General features: G+C 50.2%; 1 protein-coding gene across 3 annotated transcripts in view; it reads left to right on the forward strand.

Moving 5' to 3' along the window:
* The window catches only part of CELF3 (CUGBP Elav-like family member 3), an 86,495-nt gene that overhangs the window by 51,936 nt on the left and 12,537 nt on the right, over positions 1 to 22,022 (forward strand). For 2 of the 3 annotated variants that reach the window (XR_013980566.1, XM_080986056.1), the window contains exons 3-8: positions 9,784 to 9,832; positions 12,058 to 12,186; positions 14,466 to 14,545; positions 16,707 to 16,850; positions 19,337 to 19,487; positions 20,984 to 21,133. Coding sequence is in view for 2 of the 3 variants with exons in the window: in XM_080986056.1 (XP_080842182.1) it covers positions 9,784 to 9,832; positions 12,058 to 12,186; positions 14,466 to 14,545; positions 16,707 to 16,850; positions 19,337 to 19,487; positions 20,984 to 21,133 (703 nt within the window). In the remaining variant the exon portion in view is untranslated. The remainder of the gene's footprint in view (positions 1 to 9,783; positions 9,833 to 12,057; positions 12,187 to 14,465; positions 14,546 to 16,706; positions 16,851 to 19,336; positions 19,488 to 20,983; positions 21,134 to 22,022) is intronic. The other variant, XM_080986057.1, reaches the window with a different exon arrangement.

Raw genomic sequence — 22,022 nt, forward strand, 5'->3', positions numbered from 1 at the left:
TCGTTACGTTGGTGATCCACAAATGAGAATTAAAACACGAGTTTCTGTGTCTCGGCCCTACTCAGACCCATGGCCACATATCCGGGTGCGTGTCGTAAAATCTCCCTGCGTTGCCTTAGCTGGCTGCGCTGCGTACCCAGCACACCCCACTTTTGCCGCAGGCTGCCCCTATTTGATCGTCAGAGCCCCCGTCCGCAGTACATTAGTGATAGCCATCGATCAGCGGGTCAATTAGTAGAGCCTTCATTACGCTGATCGCTCGGTTTGGAGCACACACCCCCCCAACTTCAGCGCCGGAGGGCGAGGAGGGGGGCGAGAGAGGTGGTTGGAGGTCAGTGGAATCTAGTGGTGGAACAGCGAAGAGAGTTGGGATTATTATTATTATTATTATTATTATTATTATTATTAAAAAGTTTTATCCAACCTTTCTTCTGAAAAGGAACCCATCTCCACCACAAAGCCAGTGTGCTTAGAGCGCTGGACTAGTCCCTGCCTGGGAGAGACCAGGGTTCGAATTGCCACAGAGCCAAGAAGCTCACTTGGGCCATTCACTGCCTCTCAGCCTAACCTACATCGCAAGGTTGTTTTGTAGGGATAAAATGGAGAGCTGGGAGGACCTTGAGCTCCTTGGAAGAAAGGGTGGGAAATAAATGCAATCCATAAGTGAAACTGTTCTCATTGCAGCGACGGGGTGGGAAGGAATGAGCCCTGCGTACAAGGCTCTTGTCTACACTTGCAGACTTAAATCTGGTTTAGTCGCACAATCCCTCTTTGCAGGGAATCTGCTGTTTTTTGGGGTGGGGAGGGCTGGTTCAGGCATTTCTGTTGCTCACCAATCTTCTCTATTGCTGCACCTCACGAGTGAGGAACTTGGCATCCTCTCCTCCTTGCACCTCCCGCTATCGATTCTTATTTATATTTATAGTTGAATTCAATACGCTGCTGGGTCTTGGGCCATCAAGGTACACTCCCAGGATCTTGGAATCAATAATTAAAAAACCCTATTAACCGTTCCATAATAAGAAAGGAAGAAGGTTCCCCCTTTATGATCTTTAGAGAAGGAAGCACACCTGGGACTTCAAGAAATTCTGCACCACAGATTTATTTATACCAGTTGCAGCTTCCTTCCCCCGCAAAGCAGAGAATCCAGGGAACTATAAATGTTGGCTCTAAGCATGCCATGCATTTAAAGTATGTTGCTCCCTCAAAAGACTCCTGGGAACTTTAGTTTGCCCCTAACAGACCTAGAATCTCCAGCACCCATAAACTACAGTTCCCAATTTCTTGAGGGTGTTTATAATAGCTTTCCCTCCTTCCCACCGTCCTTTGTCCTCAGTATCTGGTTTTCACAAGTAGATCCTTTCTGAGCTGGGGGGGGGGGTACTTTTCAGATATTTGCCAGCTAGTAGCTGTTAACAAAGGTCCGTATAGTTCAAGCTCTGGTTTTCCCAGTCGTGATGTATGGAAGTGAGAGCTGGACCATAAAGAAGGCTGGTCGCCGAAGAATGGATGCTTTTGAATTCTGGTGCTGGAGGAGACTCTGGAGAGTCCCATGGACTGCAAGAAGATCAAACCTCTCCATTCTGAAGGAAATCAGCCCTGAGTGCTCACTGGAAGGACAGATCCTGAAGCTGAGGCTCCAAGACTTTGGCCACCTCAGGAGAAGAGAAGACTCCCTGGAAAAGACCCTGATGTTGGGAAAGATGGAGGGCACAAGGAGAAGGGGACGACAGAGGACGAGATGGTTGGATGGTGTTCTCGAAGCTACCAGCATGAGTTTGACCAAACTGCGGGAGGCAGTGGAAGACGGGAGTGCCTGGTGTGCTCTGGTCCAGGGGGTCATGAAGAGTCGGACACGACTAAACGACTAAACAACAATAACAAGCTGTTAGCAGACTCATAGATTAGTCTAATGCTCTCCTAAAGGATTCCAAGGCAGTGTTCCTTGCTATATCATGTGGCAGGGAGTTCCATAAGAATGTGTTGGGTGAAGAAATCAAATCCTTTGGTTCTCTACTTAATTTCCTACCCATCAGTTTTGTCAGGTGACTCTGAGTTCTAGTGTCATGGGTGAGGATGGGAATGAAATCAGTCTTCAGGCTTGCAGTCTGAAAGATATATCAAGGGGGAAAGAAAGCAAAGTCGGCTGCCGGTTCTTAAATAATTTTTAGGATGACCAGCTGGAATGGTCAAGAAGAGGCAGAGTTCAAGAAGAGGCAGAGTTCCTCGCCTTCTGCTACAGCCTCCACTTTCTCTACACTGGGCATAACTTCATAAAAGCCTGTTTGGCCTGCGCACCCCGTCCCCAGAGTAGGGAATGGATGGATCTGCCCATTTCAGTTTTTCTCCATTTCCTTATCTTAAATTCCTTATCTCCACATTTCTGCTGCAATTTGTGAATTAGAAAAATAAAAACAAATCCTCGCGAGAATTTCAGTGCGAATTCTCTCCTGCACATTTTCTTACGCCGTTTTGCTTAACATGCACATTTTTTTTTGCAATGCGATTTCCCTCTGTATAATGTATTTTTGAATGCTGTTTCCAACAATATAGGCAGCTTTTTTGCACACTTTGCCCAGTATGTATATTTGTATGTTTTGTTTTGTAAACAATACCCTGCTGGAGAACAGCAGTGCAAAATTCGGGGAGTGAAAATTTCAACTGATGGCCATTTTTTTGTTGTTGTTCATGCATTGTTTTGGAACGTGCAAATTAAGTAGAATTCGCCTTTAGATGTGACCTCAATTGAATTTCTCTCTCAGATCCATCCACATTTTAAAAGCCCCAAATACTTTCATCTCTCCTGGGAGAGGAGATCCTCTGCTCCTGTTTTCCTCACCCTTTCTCCGTGTTTATTCCAGCTCCATGAAATCCTCTTATTTTATTTTATTTTCTGAGATTGAGCAGCTAGAGCATGAAAAACGAGTGTTATATCACTGAGTTATATCACTGACGTCCTCACGGCAGCTTGGGCAAAAGCACCACGGCGGCTCACGAGAAAGCCCATCCACCCAGGAGCTCGGATTCGCTCACAGAAGGCTCACCAGAGAAAGATGCATTCTGAACAGTCAGCTGCAAACCTCGACAAAATCAAGCTCCGTCAAGAAGGAGTCCCATAATCTGACGCCACTTCTCTGCGCCCTATTTTTGGTCCAGGATTACCTCATTAGGAGAGGCCGTCTGCACCTGTGGCACACACAATGCCACCAATTTATCTTATTTCACAGGCAGGGGGAAGCGCGCTTTGTAATAAATAACTCACATTCTGGCTTTGGGGGGATTTTTTTAAGGAAAAAGGAAAACCCAATGTTGCGGCCTGAATTTGACTCCGAAGCATCAAGGACTGAAAAGGATTCACTCTACATGAGGCCGTGTGGGTTGTTGCATCCTGGAAAAGCTGAATTTTCTGAACTGCTTCCAAGGGCAGCACCATGTACAGGGCATTGTAGTAGTCAAGAGCATGAGACCTAAGTCCTTAACTTTTGGAAAACACAACCACAATCAGTATCTGAGTGTCTCAACAGCACAATCCTATCCGGTCTTGAAAGACCTACATTGGCTCCCAGTCTCAACAGCACAATCCTATCTGGTCTTGAAAGACCTACATTGGCTCCCAGTATGCTTCTGGGCACAATTCAAAGTGTTGGTGCTGACCTTGAAAGCCCTAAACGGCCTTGGTCCAGTATACCTGAAGGAGCGTCTCCGCCCCGGACGCCAGGGTCCCTCTCCCGAGGGTCTTCTGGCGGTTCCCTCCCTGTAAGAAGCCAAGTTACAGGGAACCAGGCAGAGGGCCTTCTCAGTGGTGGCACCCGCCCTGTGAAACGCCCTCCCATCAGATGTCAAGAGAATAAACAACTACCAGACTTTCAGAAGACACTTGAAGGCAGCCCTGTTTAGGGAAGCTTTTAATGTTTGATGCATTACTGTATTTTAATATTTTGTTGGAAGCCGCCCAGAGTGGCTGGGGAAGCCCAGCCAGATGGGCGGGGTATAAATTATTATTATTATTATTAATATTATTATTATCCGTGTTCACTCCGAAGTAAATCTCACTGCGCTTGTTGCCAGGATTGCATGCATATAATTGTCATAGAAGTATCAAGTTGGAAGGGACCCGCCGCAATGAAGGAATCATCACTCTTAAGGATTTTAACGGATGATGTGTTTACAGTGGTGCCTCGCAAGACGAAATTAATTCGTTCCGCGAGTTTTTTTGTCTAGCGAATTTTTCATCTTGCGAAGCACGAAATCCCATAGGAATGCATTGAAATTCAATTAATGCGTTCCTATGGTCAAAAAAAGTCCAAACAAAGCCAAATTTGGTACAACAAGAGTTTATTAAGTGCTCTTTAAAGTCACACATACTGTAAAGAGCATTTCAAAAATTGAAGGAACAATAAATTAAGTTTCTAAACATGACAGAAAAACATTTAAAAATCAACAAAGTGTACAGTACGTTTTCTAAGACTCTGGGGGACAACTCGAAGAAGGTTCCTCTTCCACTCTTTGCTTCTTGCTGAAGAACCTGTCCATGGTCTGCTGCTTTATCCGCCTTTTCAGCACCTCCCTGAAAGGCGACATGACCCTCGTATCAAAAGTGTTCACAAGGTCATGTGCCACGTGCTTGTCAGGGTGGTGCCGCTGTGCAAAAGCCTGCACATCCTTCCACTTCAGGCAAACCCCTCCCCAACTGTTGCAAACCCCTCCCCAACTGTTCCCCCAGTCACCCACCACACAGAAATTCAAACCCAGAATTTTTTTAAAAAAACAACAGCAGAGTGGCCCAATGGTCACAGAAAATCATAAAAATGCAGAAAAAAACCACACAAGCTTCCAGATTCTTGCAAACCCCTCCCCAACTGTTCCCCCAGCCACCCACCACACAGAAATTCAAATCCAGAATTCTTTTAAAAAAAAACAGCAGAGTGGCCCAATGGTCACAAAAAATCATAAAAATGCAGAAAAAAAACACACAAGCTTCCAGATTCTTGCAAACCCCTCCCCAACACCAAGTCCTTGAATTCCAAACACCCCAACCAAAAATCCAAAACCCCCCAAAAAAGTTTTAAAAGTTTAACATACCAAATGGCTGCAAAAGAAGTTTTGGAAAAGCTTCAAAAATCACCAAAGTCTTCAAAAACCTCAAAAAAGGCTACCACACTGCGTGCTATGAGTTGCTCCTCGAAGTCAAGTCACAACTGCACCTCTTCAAGCAATGCACCCTGGGTATTAACGGTTTTACGAAAAAGGAAACAAACTTGCAAGACGTTTTCGTCTTGCGAAGCAAGCCCATAGGGAAATTCGTCTTGCGAAGCACCTCAAAAAACGAAAAACCCTTTCGTCTAGCGAGTTTTTCGTCTTGCGAGGCATTCGTCTTGCGGGGCACCACTGTATTGTGGGGTGACTGTTAGCTTGTTTGAAACGGCATGATCCCAAACGTTTAATGTTTTCAAGCTGTTTTCGGTCTTGCGTATTATTTGCTGGCTTACATTAAGAAGCTTCCTGATACCAGATGGGACCTTTTGTCTGTCAAACTCAGGACTGCCGTCACGGACTGGCAGTGCCCGGGTGGCGGATAGACACAAAGATCCCTTGCTCTGGCAAAGGAGTGAGGTGCCGCTGGAGCTCTCAAGCTGGTCTGTCTGGCAGATTAGCATGTGGGAAGCCAGAGGAAACAAGTACCGTATTTTTCGCTCCATAAGATGCACTTTTCCCCTCCTAAAAAGTAAGGGGAAATGTGTGTGCATCTTATGGAGCGAATGCAGGGGGGAGGCAGGCAGGAAAAGCCCCCAAGAGCCGCACACAAGCTCCACACGGCTCTTGCGGGCTTTTCAGGAGGGAGAAGGGACCGACGCGACCAGTCAGTCCCCTCTTCCTCCTCGTAGAAAAGCCCGCAGGAGCCGCGCGCTCCTTAAAGGGTGCGCGGCTCCTGCGGGCTTTTGCGGGAGGTGGGGGTATTGCCATAGCCGCACGCAACCTCTCCTGGCCGGACGGGCTGCGCGCGGCTAAAGAGGAAGCCAAGGCAGCGAGCGCGATCCATCCTGCTCGCTGTCTTGGCTTCTGCCTCTCCAGCCGGGAGAGGCTGCATACGGCTTAAGGGGAAGCCAAGACAGCCAGCGGGATGGATCCCGCTCACTGTCTTGGCTTCTTTGCTCTTTGGGGCTGGGGGGGGAAACCCAGCTTCCCCTGGCAGCCCCGAGAAGCGCTGGGGCTGGGGGGGAAATAATATTTTTCTTCTTGATTTCCCCCTCTAAAAACTAGGTGCGTCTTGTGGTCTGGTGCGTCCTATAGAGCAAAAAATACGGTAAACAGAGGCTAGCTACATCTTTCCTTTTCTTTGCTGGGGTTCCTGCTTCATGCCGGTAGCTTGAACGTTCAACCTCCTTGCACTTTGTTTGATACAAGGGCTGCCATGTTGCCCTCCTTCTGCACTTCACAATGCCCCGCTATGCCACTAATAGAACACCTGCTTTGAATGCAGAAGGTCTCAGGTTCAACCCCCCTGAAGAGCTGTTGCCAGCCAGTGCAGGCCATATTGAGCAAGATGGCCCAGTCAAATGTCTCTTCCCATGTTGCTATCCTTCCCATGTTGCTATCCTTCCTTTTTCGGAACCATGGGGACTAGAACCTTTGATTTTGAAGGAAAGAGCTGTGGCTCAGTGGCAGGGCACCCAGTTTGCGCGCAGAAGGTCCTAGGCATCTCCCATTAGGTCCGGGAATGGCTCTTGAGTCTGAAACCCTGGACAGCAGCTGCCGGTCAGAGTGGGCTATACTGAGCTCAATGACCCACTAGATTGATGGTGAGCTTGCCACCACAGCAGCAGCTTCAGGGAGGCAAGATGGAGCCTTGCCGACAAGCCCTTGCCAGCGAAATCTCCCTTTCTCTCTCTCTCTCCTTTCCCTGTTCCCGGGCCTTTCCAGGGCCTCGTCCGCCTCCGCAAGGCCTGCTTTCCTTTAATGTGATTACAACTGCTTTTACAGAAAAAAGGCCCCAGCTGCCTGCTGGGATAATCTAGCTCTTTCTAATCCCGAAGGCTGGGGAGAGTGCTCTCCATCAGGGACTTAACCCTCCCGAGGCTGCCTGGGGCTTTGTGTGCGCGCAATTTCCTTTGTAAAACAAGGGCAGTGTGGCATAGTGGTTAGAGTGTCAGGCTAAGACCTGGGAGACCAGGCCTCAAATCCTTACTCGACCTTGGACTATCTCTTCCAGCCAAACCTACCCCGCAGGGTCGTTGTGCGAGGGGGGGGGGAGAGAGAGCCGCACATCTTTTTATTTCTTTATACGACCCATAGCACATATAAGGTGTCCATGTGCTGTGGCATTTGGGGTTCTTGTGGCTAGGATCTGGGGGCGCCAGGCTTCTGATCCTCACCCAAAGGTCGACATCGCACCTTTGAAAGCATGGTTATATAATCTTTCCCCCCCCAAAAAAAATATTCATTTTATAACACAAATAAAGAACACACACACACAAAAAATACACACCAATTCTTGTCATAACCTTATTTTTCTAAACATTGTTAAGTGGGCTTCCCCAGGTCCCACCTATCTGATTTTCATCTTACTTCATCTTTAGCAGTTTACATATATCATAGTTTCTAACCATCTTTTTTTTATCACACTTAAAATAACTTCACATTTTATCACTTGCAAATAATACTGTTTTAAAACACGCTATCTTCTACTTCTAACCCTACAGCCTATATCCACTTCCAAAGCTATTCAACGATTTAAATATTAACATATTTTTTTCAAATATTCCTTAAACCTCTTCCAGTCTTCTTCCACCGTCTCTTCTCTCTGGTCTCAGAGTCTCCCGGTCAGTTCGGCAAGTTCCATATAGTCCGTCATCTTCATCTGCCATTAAAGCACGGTTATATAATCTTAAAACAGTCATGGGAGAATCCCGGGAACTGTAGTTTGAAGGCGCTGAGAGTTGCTAGGAGACCCTCGATTCCCCTCCCGGAGGAACTACAATTCCCAGAGTGGTTTAGCAACCAGCCCCTCTTCCCGGGGAACTGTGGGGAAATTGTAACTCTATGGAGGGGTCTCTCAGCACCCATCGCAAACTGCAGTTCCCAGAACTCCCTGGCTATTTAAAAATGGCATGGCGAAGGTCTGCGAGTGTGACCCCGGGCTCTTAGCCTAAAGCTATCTTGCAAGGTTGTCGCAAGGATGCAATGGGGAGACATAGCTGTCAAATTACAGATTTGAAAATAAGGGACCAGCAGCCTTGAAAATAAGGGACCAGCAGCCTCGAAAATAAGGGATCAGCAGCCAAAATAAGGGATTAACAATTACTTTGATAAAATACATATTTTGCTGCGTGCAAATGGCTTTAGATACCTATTAGGTCCATAAATTACCATATAGCATATATTCAACACACAAAAACAGCAACAATTTGTTGTTGACAAAGCACAGCTGGACATAGAAAGGGCCCCATTACCTTCAGGAGCTTATTTAAGGGACATCATCAATAAGGGACAGCAGCGGGACATGGCGCTGGGATAATGGACTGTCCCGCCAAATAAGGAACGCTTGACAGCTATGTGGGGAGATGTTTTTTTGGGGGGGTGATGAATGCCCCCTTGAACTCCTTGCAGGAAAGGAGCGATACAAAAGTGGAATGAAACAGCAATGGTTTTAAAACACTGTGCTTCTAAGAAACTGGAGTTGCACCTGCCCCAGTATTGCATTTCCTAATTTCTAGCCCCAGGTGTGGGAAGCAGGCAGGAGGGGGACATGTGCAGAAGTTGCCAGCTCTCATCATCACTTTAGCCAGGATGGCAAACACTCAGGGGAGAGGATGGGAGTTGTAGTCTATCAAGGTCCTGTGTGAGTGCCTGGAGGAGGTTGGAGGATGGATGGCGGCTAACAGATTGAGGTTGAATCCTGACAAGACAGAAGTACTGTTTTGGGGGGACAGGGGGAGGGTGGGTGTGGAGGACTCCCTGGTCCTGAATGGGGTCACTGTGCCCCTGAAGGACCAGGTGTGCAGCCTGGGAGTGATTTTGGACTCACAGCTGTCCATGGAGGAGCAGGTCAATTCTGTGTCCAGGGCAGCTGTCTACCAGCTCCATCTGGTACGCAGGATGAGATCCTACCTGCCCGCAGACTGTCTCGCCAGAGTGGTGCATGCTCTGGTTATCTCCCACTTGGACTACTGCAATGCGCTCTACGTGGGGCTACCTTTGAAGGTGACCCGGAAACTGCAATTAATCCAGAATGCGGCAGCTAGACTGGTGACTGGGAGCAGCTGCCGAGACCACATAACACCGGTCTTGAAAGACCTACACTGGCTCCCAGTACATTTCCGAGCACAATTCAAAGTGTTGGTGTTGACATTTAAAGCCCTAAATGGCTTCGGTCCAGTATCCCCGAAGGAGCGTCTCCACCCCCATCGTCCAGCCCGGACACTGAGGTCCATCGCCGAGGGCCTTCTGGAGGTTCCCTCCCTGCGAGAAGCGAGGTTACAGGGAACCAGGCAGAGGGCCTTCTCGGTGGTGGCGCCTGCCCTGTGGAACACCCTCCCACCAGATGTCAAGGCAATAAACAACTATTTTACTTTTAAAAGACGCCTGAAGGCGGCCCTGTTTAGCTAAGATTTTAATGTCTGACGCTGTATTGTTTTTGATATTTGGTTGGAAGCCGCCCAGAGCGGCTGGGAAGACCCAGCCAGATGGGCAGGGTATAAATAATAAATGATGATGATGATGGCCTTTGCCCCACCTCACACCTCTGGGTCTGGATCCACAGCCTCTGTCTCCTTCTCGTTCCAGATGAACCGACCGATCCAGGTGAAGCCAGCGGACAGCGAAAGCAGAGGAGGTAGAGTCTCCCTCTGGGGTTCTGGGGTGCTGGGCGGTTCAGAGAGCAGCTTGCCTGCTCACCTGGTGTCTTTTGAGGAGCTGGCCTCCAATTTCTGGACAGGTTTGATTCCCTTAATAATACAATGCTACCTCTGGCTGCAAACGGGATCCGTTCCGGAGCCCTGTTCGCAACCTGAAAGGAATGCAACCTGCAGTGGCACGTCTGCGCAAGTCGCAATTCGCCGCTTCTGCACATGCGCGTGACGTCATTTTGCGCATCTGCGCATGCGCAAGTGGCAAAACCTGGAAGTAACCCTTTCCGGTACTTCTGGGTCGCTGTGGGACGCAACCTGAAAAAAACATATCAAGAGGTATGACTGTACAGCCTTCTCCACCCTGAAACCCATCCCCCAGATGTTTTGGACTACAACTCTCATCAGCGCCAGCCAGCTGGGAGTCGTAGTTCAAAGCTTCTGGAGGGGTCCATTTTGGCGAAGGTGGTGGAGAGCTAATAAGTTTCACCCCCCCACACACTGTTCCAGGGGTTTTCCCCCTTTTTTAAAAAATAATTTTTTATTAATTTTTTCATTAATCTTGCCACATCATATCCAAATTAATAATAAATATATGTGCCATTTATACATTCTGAATTAAATAATTTTTTGGAGATTCCCATGTTCTGGCTGGTCCACAGAAAGTCTTTTATTTTTGTTCCTGCCTTTTTTCTGTTGTTTATTCCCAATATCACAGGTCCAATGTTAACCCCTTCTTATCGTCACAGTCACTGGTACGGACTTTCCCATCGTGCTTAACGAATCCATATTACGTTGGCACGCAAGAGGAAATTTTATTCTTCTTGTTGTTATTCTTCCATTGTTTTTCCGTGCAATCCCCCCAGGTTTTTTCCCTGGGGGAGGATGTGTGTGTATGTACCGTATTTTTCGCTCTATAGGACGCACTTTTTCCCCTCCAAAAATTAAGGGGAAATGTGTGTGCGTCTTATGGAGCGAATGCAGGCTCCTTGGCTTCAGCAATAGCAACGCGAAGCCTCCGAAGCGCAGAGGGAGCTCTCCTTCCACGCTCCAGAGGCTTCGTGTTGCTTTCGCTGAAGCCTGGAGAGCGAGAGGGTTCGGTGCGCACTGACCCCTCTCGCTCTCCAGGCTTCAGGGATAGACTCTCCTGGCTTCAGCGAAAGGAACCTGAAGCCTCCAGAGTGCAGCGGGAGGTCCTGCAGTGCTCCGAAGGCTTCGGGTTGCTTTCGCTGAAGCCAGGAAAGCAAGACGTTCCTAGCTTCAGCAGAGTGGTGTAGTGGTTAAGAGCAGTAGACTCGTAATCTGGGGAACCGGGTTCGCGTCTCCGCTCCTCCACATGCAGCTGCTGGGTGACCTTGGGCCAGTCACACTTCTTTGAAGTCTCTCAGCCCCACTCACCTCACAGAGTGTTTGTTGTGGGGGAGGAAGGGAAAGGAGAATGTGAGCCGCTTTGAGACTCCTGAAGGGGAGTGAAAGGCGGGATATCAAATCCAAACTCTTCTTCTTCTTCTTCTTCTTCTTCAGAGAGGGAGAGCTGCGCAACACCCCTTCAGCCAAGCGGGAGGAGAAATGGAAGGGGCTCCATTTCTGCTGCCGCTTTGCTTAAGGGGCGCTGAGCAGAGAGGGGGAGATTTTTTTTTCCTTGTTCTCCCCCTCTAAAACAAGGTGCGTCCTATGGTCGGGTGCGTCCTATAGAGCGAAATATATGGTATATTATTTATTTTGTGGAATTTACCGTATTTTTCGCTCTATAAGATGCACCAGATCATAAGATGCACATAGTTTTTGGGGGAAGAAAACAAGAAAAAAAATATGCTGAACCTCAGAACCCAGAACAGCAAGAGGGATCGCTGTGCAGCGAAAGCAGCAATCCCTCTTGCTGTTATGGCTTCTGGGATAGCTGCGCAGCCTGCATTCGTTCCATAAGACGCAGACACATTTCCCCTTACTTTTTAGGAGAGAAAAAGTGAGTCTTATAGAGCAAAAAATACGGTATATACTGCTTGATTCTCAAAAAAACCAACCCTAAAAGATGTAATCGACACTAAGAGAATCAGCAACAAGAATCCAAGGCATCCGAAAAGTTAAAATAGATCGGAAACAAATTAAAACTTGTGCCAGCTTTCTGAACGGAGGGGGGCATGTTTATGGCGCAGTCTGGGCTCCCCCAGGACGGCCTTTATCTGATCAACCTCCTTTCTCCTCCTTCCAGAAGACAGGAAGCTCTTTGTGGGAATGTTGGGTAAGCAGCAGACAGACGAGGACGTCCGGAAAATGTTTGAGCCATTCGGGAACATCGACGAGTGCACGGTACTGCGGGGTCCCGACGGCACCAGCAAAGGTGAGTGGGAAAGGGGGGGCGGCCGCCCACCGCTGCCATCGGAAGGTTGCCCCTGAGCAGGTGCCCCCAAACTATAACTCCCATCAGCACCAGCTTGGCCAACGGCTAGGGATTTGAGTCGTAGTCCAACAACATCTGGAGAGAGTTGCAGCTGTGGGAAGTGACTAAGGGCCCCCTATTACGTAAGAACATTTTGTACGCATGCTCAGAGTGGGCGCATCACTTTTCGCCACCTGATAGATGCCAGACAGGAAGTGCTGCCTCGCTTTGCCACTTCCACCGCTGGAGAAACAGCGGCAGATCAGTAGTGATTTCCAGCGAGATCTCGCTGGGAATTGGCACTAAAGTTGGCACCACTTCTCTGCCAGTGCCAGAGGTGGAAGAGTGCCCATCCGGTGCTGCCCTGGGGGTTCCTTCCACCTAAGGCAGCTGCTTCCCCTTGCCTCATGGGTGCACCGGGCCTGATTCATGCAGGCCTGTTTTAAAAAGCAAGGAGGCACAGCGAGCTAACATTGGCCTGATTTTACGTCCTTGCAGAGTGTTGATCATCGGACGGGTGTCTCTGGCCAGGGCTGTCTTACCCATAGAGGCTAGTAGCGTGGGGCGCTGGGGCGCTGGGGCGCCAAGTTCTGGAGGGCACCAGGGAAGAGGCGGAGGCTGGATGCATCACCTCCCGTCATCAGCTCGCCACCCTTGCCCGCCATGCCGCGCCGAAACAGCGCTGCCCCCGGAGCCTCTGCCTGCCGTGGCCACCGTGGCATGCAGCAGCCAGCTGAGCTGGGAGGCGCCACGTCCAGCCTCCACCTCTTCCCCGCCAGAGGAGCTGCCCTCCAGCCGCTGCCCGCCTCCTCCAGCCCCGCCGGCAGTGCTGTCCTCCCTAAAAAAACTCTGGGAAACGGAGGGGTGGGGTTGGCCAGAGGGAGCTTTGCACCACGGCGCCGGATATGCTTAAGACGGCCCTGTCTCTGGCTCCCTCCTGCATCTAGAAGGCAGGCGGCCAACATACCAAACAGCCAATCAGACCCTGTTTCAGCGGGTCCTCCTCCACGCCCCCAGCTCCATGGGCTGCCCGCCTTTCAGAGGTTTAAAATGGGTGAGCTGGGTTCATGACGGCACAGGTCCCAGCCAATCGGAGCTAGGCACAGCTCAAAACACACACAGTTGGTTTTGCCATCCTGAGCACAACCCGGGAGAGACAAGGGCGCCTTGGTGGGGAGGGGGTGGCTGGCGAATGGCTACCGTGACAAAATGTAGCGATGGCCAGCGACTCGGGCAGCTTTAGAAGAGAATTTGACCAATTCGTGGAGGAGATGCCTCTGCGGTCAGAGTCAGCGGTGCTTCCGAACACCAGTCACTGGAAACCACAGGAGAGCAGAGGGCTCCTGTGGTCGGTCTCCTGCTTGTGGGCTTCTGTCGGGGGACTGCCATCGGAACAGCGGAGGGAGGCAGGGGGGCCGTTGGGATACAGAGAGCCTCCGAAACTCCTGAGGAGGAGTTCCTCTTCCAGCGGTGGGAAAAGCCACACCTCCAGTGGAGAAGAGAGGGAAGGGGCCAGCCAAACAAGGAAAGGGCTTGAGGATGATGCTGAGAGCCCCAGGGTCTCACCTGGCCAGGCTGGAAGGAAAGGGCTTGAGGATGATGCTGAGAGCCCCAGGGCCTCACCTGGCCAGGGTCGAAGGAAAGGGCTCGAGGATGATGCTGAGAGCCCCAGGGCCTCACCTGGCCAGGGTCGAAGGAAAGGGCTCGAGGATGATGCTGAGAGCCCCAGGGCCTCACCTGGCCAGGGTCGAAGGAAAGGGCTCGAGGATGATGCTGAGAGCCCCAGGGCCTCACCTGGCCAGGGTCGAAGGAAAGGGCTCGAGGATGATGCTGAGAGCCCCAGGGCCTCACCTGGCCAGGCTGGCTGGGAGGGACGCACACCACTTCCGTCGCCCAGCTTGCGCAGACGGGTGAAACGCAAGGAGGGGAGGAGGAGGCTTGGGGTGCCGAAGTTCTTATGTTGGGGGAGAAGCCGGAAGGGGCCACTCCCGGATTCTGCAAGTGACTGAGACGGACATGAACTTTGTAGATTTGCACTGTAAATATTTTGCACAATAAAACCTGTAAAAGACAGGTCGGAGTCCTGCCTGGTTACTCACGAGCAACCACCCCCAGCATCTGACAGCTTCCTAGTGATGCATCAGATTGTCCACTGTGAGTACAGGGCGCAGGCCTGATCCAGCGGCCAAGCTCATCCTGTTTCTGTCTCTGAATCTTTCCCTTTCTCTTCCCTCTGCCAGGCTGTGCCTTTGTGAAGTTCCAGACGCACGCAGAAGCACAAGCTGCCATCAATACGTTGCACGGAAGCCGCACGTTACCGGTGAGACCCACAACTTCTGCCTTGGTGGGGGGCAGGGAGAGCCAGGGGCTGTGGGGGGGGGCAGAGGAGGAGAAGAAGGTTGTCTTGCTAAATCCCTCCTGCCTTCCATTCAGTCCTTTCATTTTGAGGCTCCGCCTTCAGTAAGCGAGCGAAGAGGGAGAGGAAAGAAATCTTCCACAGGCTCTGCTACCTCCTAGTGGACAATCGTCCTCTGTTCCGCTTTCCCAAAAGAGTACAGTGGTACCTCGGGTTACATACACTTCAGGTTACATATGCTTCAGGTTACAGACTCCACTAACCCAGAAATAGTGCTTCAGGTTAAGAACTTTGCTTCAGGATGAGAACAGAAATCGCGCGGCGGCAGCAGCAGGAGGCCCCGTTAGCTAAAGTGGTACCTCAGGTTAAGAACAGTTTCAGGCTAAGTACAGACCTCCGGAACGAATTAAGTACTTAACCCGAGGTACCACTGTAGTCCAAAAGATTTGCCGGCTGTACATTTGTCAACTTTTTAAAAAAAGATTTGCTGAGGGTGCAGAAAAGAGATCCGGCAATTTGCTTTGTGAATTAAATAGCTGTTTAAATCAGGGGGTTGCCAACTTTTCAAGCTAGCCTCCGATGCTATGCATTCACGCACGACTTAAGACGGCAGTGATCGAGGGGCGGCAAATAGGGCACAAATCAATCCTTTTGGGTTCTTCTCCGTTTCTAATTTTTCCAATCTTCAATTCTCCGCATTTCTGCACCAGTTTGTATTTTTTTAAAAAAAATCTTCATTTTCTCTTTAATATACAAATCTTTGTACATAATTCCCCCTTGTGCACCCATATTTGCAAGCAAATTTCCCTAAGAATAATGCATTTTTAATGTTACTTTCATTAACGTATGCATTTGACACTTTTCCCTAATAATATGCATTTTTGAGAAAACACTATACCTTTCCCCAAGTTGGTGCTGTTCACAAGTTAACATGACTTCCATCATCTCTGGCGGTTGACTATCCTGGCTAAGGGGCTGACATGAGCTTTCGTCTGACAACACGTAGCAAAACAACCACAGTCGTACCTTGGAAGTCGAACAGCCTAGTTTTCGAACGTTTTGGCTCCTGAACGATCGCGACCCGGAAGTGAATGTTCTGGTTTTTGAATGTTCTTTTAGAAGCCGAACGTCTGATGGGGCTTCCGGGGCTTCCGATAGGCTGAAGGAGCTTCCTGCAGCCAATCAGAAGCCACAATTTGATTTTCAAACATTTTGGAAGTCGAATGGAAGTCTGGAATGGATTCCGTTCAACTCCAAGATACGACTGTATATTAAAACACCTGAGATTAAAGTATGTCATGAGCAAAGCCCATTAACCAGAGCATAACGGTTAAAAGAAGAATTTGGGGGTTGAAGACAGGAGATCAGGAGAAAACGTTTATCTAAACAGGTGTCTTCAAGTGCCATCAGTATTGGCATTCCACTGACCCTTAATAATAATAATAATATATTATTTATACCCTGCTCATCTGGCTGGGTTTCCCCAGCAACTCTGGGCAGCTTCCAACTGAATATTAAAAACAATACAGCATCAGACATTAAAAACTTCCCTAAACAGGGCCGCCATCAGTTGTCTTTTAAAAGTAAAATAGTTGTTTATCTCCTTGACATCTGATGGGAGGGCATTCCACAGGGCGGGTGCCAACACCAAGAAGGCCCTCTGCCTGGTTCCCTGTAACCTCACATCTCGCAACCTTGTGGTGTAGGATAGGGTGGGAGAGAGTGACTGGCCCGTGTCTGAGTGGAGATATCTCGGGGCCTTCTCAGTGGTGGCACCCGCCCTGTGGAACACCCTCCCACCAGACGTCAAAGAGAACAACAACTACCAGACTTTTAGAAGACATCTGAAGGCAGCCCTGTTTAGGGAAGCTTTTAATGTTTAATAGATTATTGTATTTCAATATTCTGTTGGAAGCCACCCAGAGTGGCTGGGGAAACCCAGCCACATGGGCGGGGTAGAAATAATAAATTATTATTATTAACCTGTTATCTCCCAGGTTGTAACCCAGCACGCTAACCATTGCACCACACTGTCTCTCTGGAGGGCGCCAGCTTGGGAAAGTCTGCCCGAGCTTCAGCAAAGTTCCTCTGTTCGGAGACCTCAATCTCTCCCTCTTCCTTCCAGGGCGCCTCATCCAGCCTCGTGGTGAAATTTGCCGACACGGAGAAGGAGAGGGGTCTCCGCCGGATGCAGCAAGTGGCAAACCAGCTGGGCATGTTCAGCCCCATCGCCCTGCAGTTTGGGGTGTACAGTGCCTACACCCAAGCAGTAAGAGGCTCCCCTTCGCTCTGGGAGCCCGGAGTTGTGGGGAGGGGGACGGTGCCGGCTGTGTTTTGGGGAGGGGGGCGTTTCCCGGCTCAGTACACAAACAGGGACGCTGATGTGTGCATATGCACACACTTTTCCTTAAGGTCATTTCACCGCATCTAGAAAGCTAGCATGTCAGGGTGTAAGCTAGGCTATGGCCCTTATCCTTCAGACGCTAGCTTTCTAAAAGGAAGGGATTTCCATTAACACCCCCCGAAAAAGTTGCATTATAGATAACTGGCATGCCAAGAAAAAGGAAGGACAAGAACTATTCACCCTGAGATGCTAATCTTCTACATGCAGGGATTTTATTTTATTTTTAAGAGGAGGAGCCTTACCTTATGTGCAGGGGTAAATTTAGAAGTGTGGGTTCCTTTTTGTGAAAGCCACTCCCTGCTGCCTCACAACCGTTGCCCTTCTAAGATTTTGCAACCTTAAAAGCAATGACAAACCTAGACAGCATCTTAAAAAGTAGAGACATCACCTTGTCGACAAAGGTCCGTATAGTTCAAGCTCTGGTTTCCCCAGTAGTGATGGATGGAAGTGAGAGCTGGACCATAAAGATGGCTGATCACCGAAGAATGGATGCTTTTGAATTCTGGTGCTGGAGGAGACTCTTGAGAGTCCCATGGACTGCAAGAAGATCAAACCTCTCCATTCTGAAGGAAATCAGCCCTGAGTGCTCACTGGAAGGACAGGTCCTGAAGCTGAGGCTCCAAGACTTTGGCCACCTCATGAGAAGAGAAGACTCCCTGGAAAAGACCCTGATGTTGGGAAAGATGGAGGCTACAAGGAGAAGGGGACGACAGAGGTCGAGATGGTGGGACAGTGTTCTCGAAGCTACGAACATGAGTTTGACCAAACTGCGGGAGGCAGTGGAAGACAGGAGTGCCTGGCGTGCTCTGGTCCAGGGGGTCACAAAGAGGCGGACATGACTAAACGACTAAACAACAACAAAATGCAATAAAAACAAGCTTTCCGTCTCTTGCTTTGTTGGGAGTCTGCTGAAAACAGGATGAGGGCGGATCTTTTTTGAGGTGGCCATCACCAAAATAATAATGATTTGCCTTCGCACGAAGCCTGTTTCGAGCACTCCTCCAGAGAAAGGGAAGGAGGAAGGAGGAAGCAGAGTTTTCAGCCTAGAGCAGGCATGTCCAACTTACAAGAGACTGTGATCTACTCCCAGTATAAAAAGTCTGGAAGTGAAGGGAGGGGTGGAAAGCTAAAGTTGTTGGCCTTTTTTGGGGGGGGGATGAAGCCTTGGCATCTGACGGGAGGACGTTCTACAGGGTGAGCGCCACCACTGAGAAGGCCCTCTGCCTGGTTCCCTGTAACCTCACTTCTCGGAGGGAGGAAACCGCCAGAAGGCCCTCAGAGCTGGACCTCAGTGTCCGGGCAGAACGGTGGGGGTGGAGATGCTCCTTCAGGTATACAGTGGATGCTCGGGTTGCGAAAGTGATCCGTGCGGGAGGCACGTTCGCAACCCGCAATGCCACGTCTGCGCACGCACGGGTTGCGATTTTACGCTTATGCGCATGTGCGAAGCGCGATTTAGTGTTCATGCACTAGTGTTCATAACCCGATTTAGTGTTCATAACCCATTCCGGTACTTCCATGTTCGGCACGGTGTGCAACCCGAAAACGCGCAACCTGAAGCGTCTGTAACCCGAGGTATGACTGTACTGGGCCGACGCCGTTTAGGGCTCTTAAGGTCAGCACCAACACTTTGAATTGTGCCCAGAAACGTCCTGGAAGCCAATGTATTTCTTTCAGGACAGGTGTTATGTGGTCTCTGCAGCCACTCCCTGTCACCCGTCTAGCTGCCGCGTTCTGGATTAGTTGTAGTTTCCAGGTCACCTTCAAAGGTAGCCCCACATAGAGCGCATTGCAGTAGTCCAAGCGAGAGATAACCAGAGCATGCGCCACTCTGACGAGACAATACTCTGGCCCCTGCTGGGAAGGAGATGTAGGACAGTCACATAACAGGATGCTGATGGGGCTGTAGGGACAGACTCTGTGGACGTCCATGGTGCTTTATATTTATGTATATCTGAAGGAGCGTCTCCACCCCCATCGTTCTGCCCGGACACTGAAGTCCGGCGCTGAGAGGCTTCTGGCGGTTCCCTCACTGCGAGAAGCAAAGCTACATGGAACCAGGCAGAGGGCCTTCTCGGTGGTGGCACCCGCCCTGTGGAATGCCCTCCCACCAGATGTCAAAGAGAACAACAACTACCAGACTTTTAGAAGACATCTGAAGGCAGCCCTGTTTAGTGAAGCTTTTAATGTTTGACGGACTACTGTATTTTAATATTCTGTTGGAAGCCACCTAGAGTGGCTGGAGAAACCCAGCCAGATGTGTGGGGTATAAATAATAAATTGTTATTGTTGTTGTTATTGACCCCCCTCTGTCTGTCTCCTGCCCCCTTTCCCCGCTTTTCCGCCCTCAGCTAATGCAGCAACAGGCAGCTCTTGTTGCCACGCACTCCGCCTACCTCAACCCCATGGCGACGATGGCCGCCGTCCAGATGCAGCAGATGGCCACCATCAACCCCAACGGCCTCATTGCCACCCCCATCACCCCCATCACAACCTCCTCAGGTAAGGTTGGGGGGCCAAGGAGGCCCAGCCAGGAAATGGAGGGGGGCTCATCCTTCCTCAGGGCGCACACAGACGCACGATTGGCACTGTGACCAACCAGGGTTTTCTGGAAGGAGTCTGAGATGTTTCCCACTCCCAATATGTGTGGTCTTTTCCTGGGGGGGAAAGGTAGGGGGGATTCACCAAGAAGTTTGTTTGTTTCCTTGTTTGTTTGTTTGTTTGTTTGTTTGTTGCGGTCCAAGTCACAGTGCCACTCCCCCGGGCAGTGGCTAAATTTAAGGCGTGATTAACTCAAGCAGACAATGATCTGTATTGGAAATGGCCACAACTTTACCGATTACAGATATAGGTGGAATATTTGGTATAGCCATTCCAGCCCCCCAGACAAAAAAATATATTAATTACCGTATTTTTCGCTCCATAAGACACAACCTGACCATAAGACGCACCTAGTTTTTAGAGGGGGAAAGCAAGAAAAAAAATATTCTTTAAAGGGAGTGCTGAGCAGAGCCTATATGCATCCCAGGCTCTGCTCAGCGCTTCTTTCACGAGCCGCGTGGAGCGTGTGTGTGGCGCTTGCAGGCTTTTACCCGACGGGCTGCCCTTCTCCCTCCTCGGGGAAAAGCCCCCAAGAGCTGCACACATGCTCCGTGCGGCTCTTTAAAGGGAGCGCGGCTCTTGCGGGCTTTTCTGGGAGGTGGGGGAAGGGACAGAGGGCAGCCCCTCTGTCCCTTCCCCCACCTCCTGCAAAGCCAGGGGTAGCCCCGCGAAGCCTCCTCAGGGCAGCGGGATGAAGGCTCCCCGTGGCGTGAAGAGGCTTCGCCCCTAAGCCAGAAGCTAGAACAGCGCGGCGCTCCCTTTCACTGTTCTGGCTTCTGGGATAGCTGCGCAGCCTGCATTCGCTCCATAAGACGCACACACATCCCCCCTTACTTTTTAGGAGGGGAAAAGTGCGTCTTATAGAGCGAAAAATATGGTATTTGATTTTTAAAAGGCAAGGGAATTCAGTTCCCCTGACTTCCTGCTCAAACCTCCCCCATATGCACTCACAACCTTCTTGCTATTAAGAAGGAAAGTTCAAATGGGGGGAAGTCAGAGCTCATCTTAAGATGGGGCTGTGAGAAGAGACCTGGGTGCAATTCAGCCAGAGTCCAAAATATGAGGGGCTCCCTGTTTGTTCTTTTTTCAAATCCAACTTCCGGTCCTTATGACACCCTTGAAACTTGGTGAGCAGTGGCGAAATTCTAGCCGGAATAGATGGTGCAAAGCAGCCAAAAATACGCACGATGTATTATGCAAGGCCTGGCACCGTTTATTCCCACTGAGTCTTTGCACATGGATCTGACAGCCTGAGCTGCATAGAGGAGTAAACTTTGGCACATGTGTGACTTCAAGAAGGGCAGAGCTATGGGGTTTATGGACATGAGCGGCTCCACCACGGAGGCCTGGTGAGGTTTTTGGTGCCCCGCCAACCTTCCACTGCCTTCTTCCCACAGGGACCAGCACGCCACCTGCCATTGCCGCCACGCCAGTGTCTGCCATCCCGGCCACCCTCAGCGTCAACGGCTACAGCCCCGTTCCCACGCAGAGCACGGGGCAGCCGGCCTCCGAGGCCATTTACACAAATGGCGTCCACCCATACCCAGGTATCTGAGGCTTCCCAGGGTCTCCGTCTCCCTCTGATCACACAAACCTCGGCCCCCGTTTTTCGGTCTTTCTTTCCTGGACACCCAAGTCCTAGAGACCACCTAGATCTCCACACACACACACACACACACACACACACACACAACCCCAAATGCCCCACTGTAATCCTATATTAGGGACGCGGGTGGCGCTGTGGGTTAAACTACAGAGCCTAGGGCTTGCCAACCCACAGGTTGAGAACCGCTGCTCTAAGTTGTAGACCTTTCACCTGACTCACCAGGGCTCCTCTGGTACGCTTATTAGCTGTGAGAGTATCTAGTGATGGAGCCTCCATGTACAGGAGCAGGATTCTGCTCTGTGGGCAGACAAGCGAGGAGGGAAATTGCTTCATGTCCTACTTGAGGGTTACCTGGGCTCCAGATCTGATGGCTGCCGGAGCTTGAGGAATCTGAAATAGCATTGGCTGTGTTTACCGTATTTTTCACCCCATAGGACACACCGGCCCATAGGACGCACCTAGTTTTTTGGGGGGGAAATAAAGGGAAAAAAATTACACACACACCCCGGTGCGCTGTGCTAATCCCGAAGCTTGGGGCGTGCTGAGCTCAGCGCGCCCCAAGCTTCTGGGTACAGGCAAGTTCGCCGCTAGCCATGGGAGAGCTGGGTCTCCCACGGCTAGCGGATAGCTTCCTGAAGCCTGGAGAGCGAGAGGGGTCGGTGCGCACCAACCCCCCTCGCTCTCCAGGCTTCAGCGAAAGCCTGCATTCGCCCCATAGGACGCACACACATTTCCCCTTCATTTTTGGAGGGGGAAAAGTGCGTCCTATGGGGCGAAAAATACGGTACACGTAACACTCAGCTGCCGTTTGCTTTAACCATGGTTTGCCT

Source organism: Podarcis pityusensis (genome assembly GCF_964106645.2).
Source record: "Podarcis pityusensis genome assembly, chromosome: 16".
In the NCBI taxonomy this organism is placed as follows: domain Eukaryota; kingdom Metazoa; phylum Chordata; class Lepidosauria; order Squamata; family Lacertidae; genus Podarcis; species Podarcis pityusensis.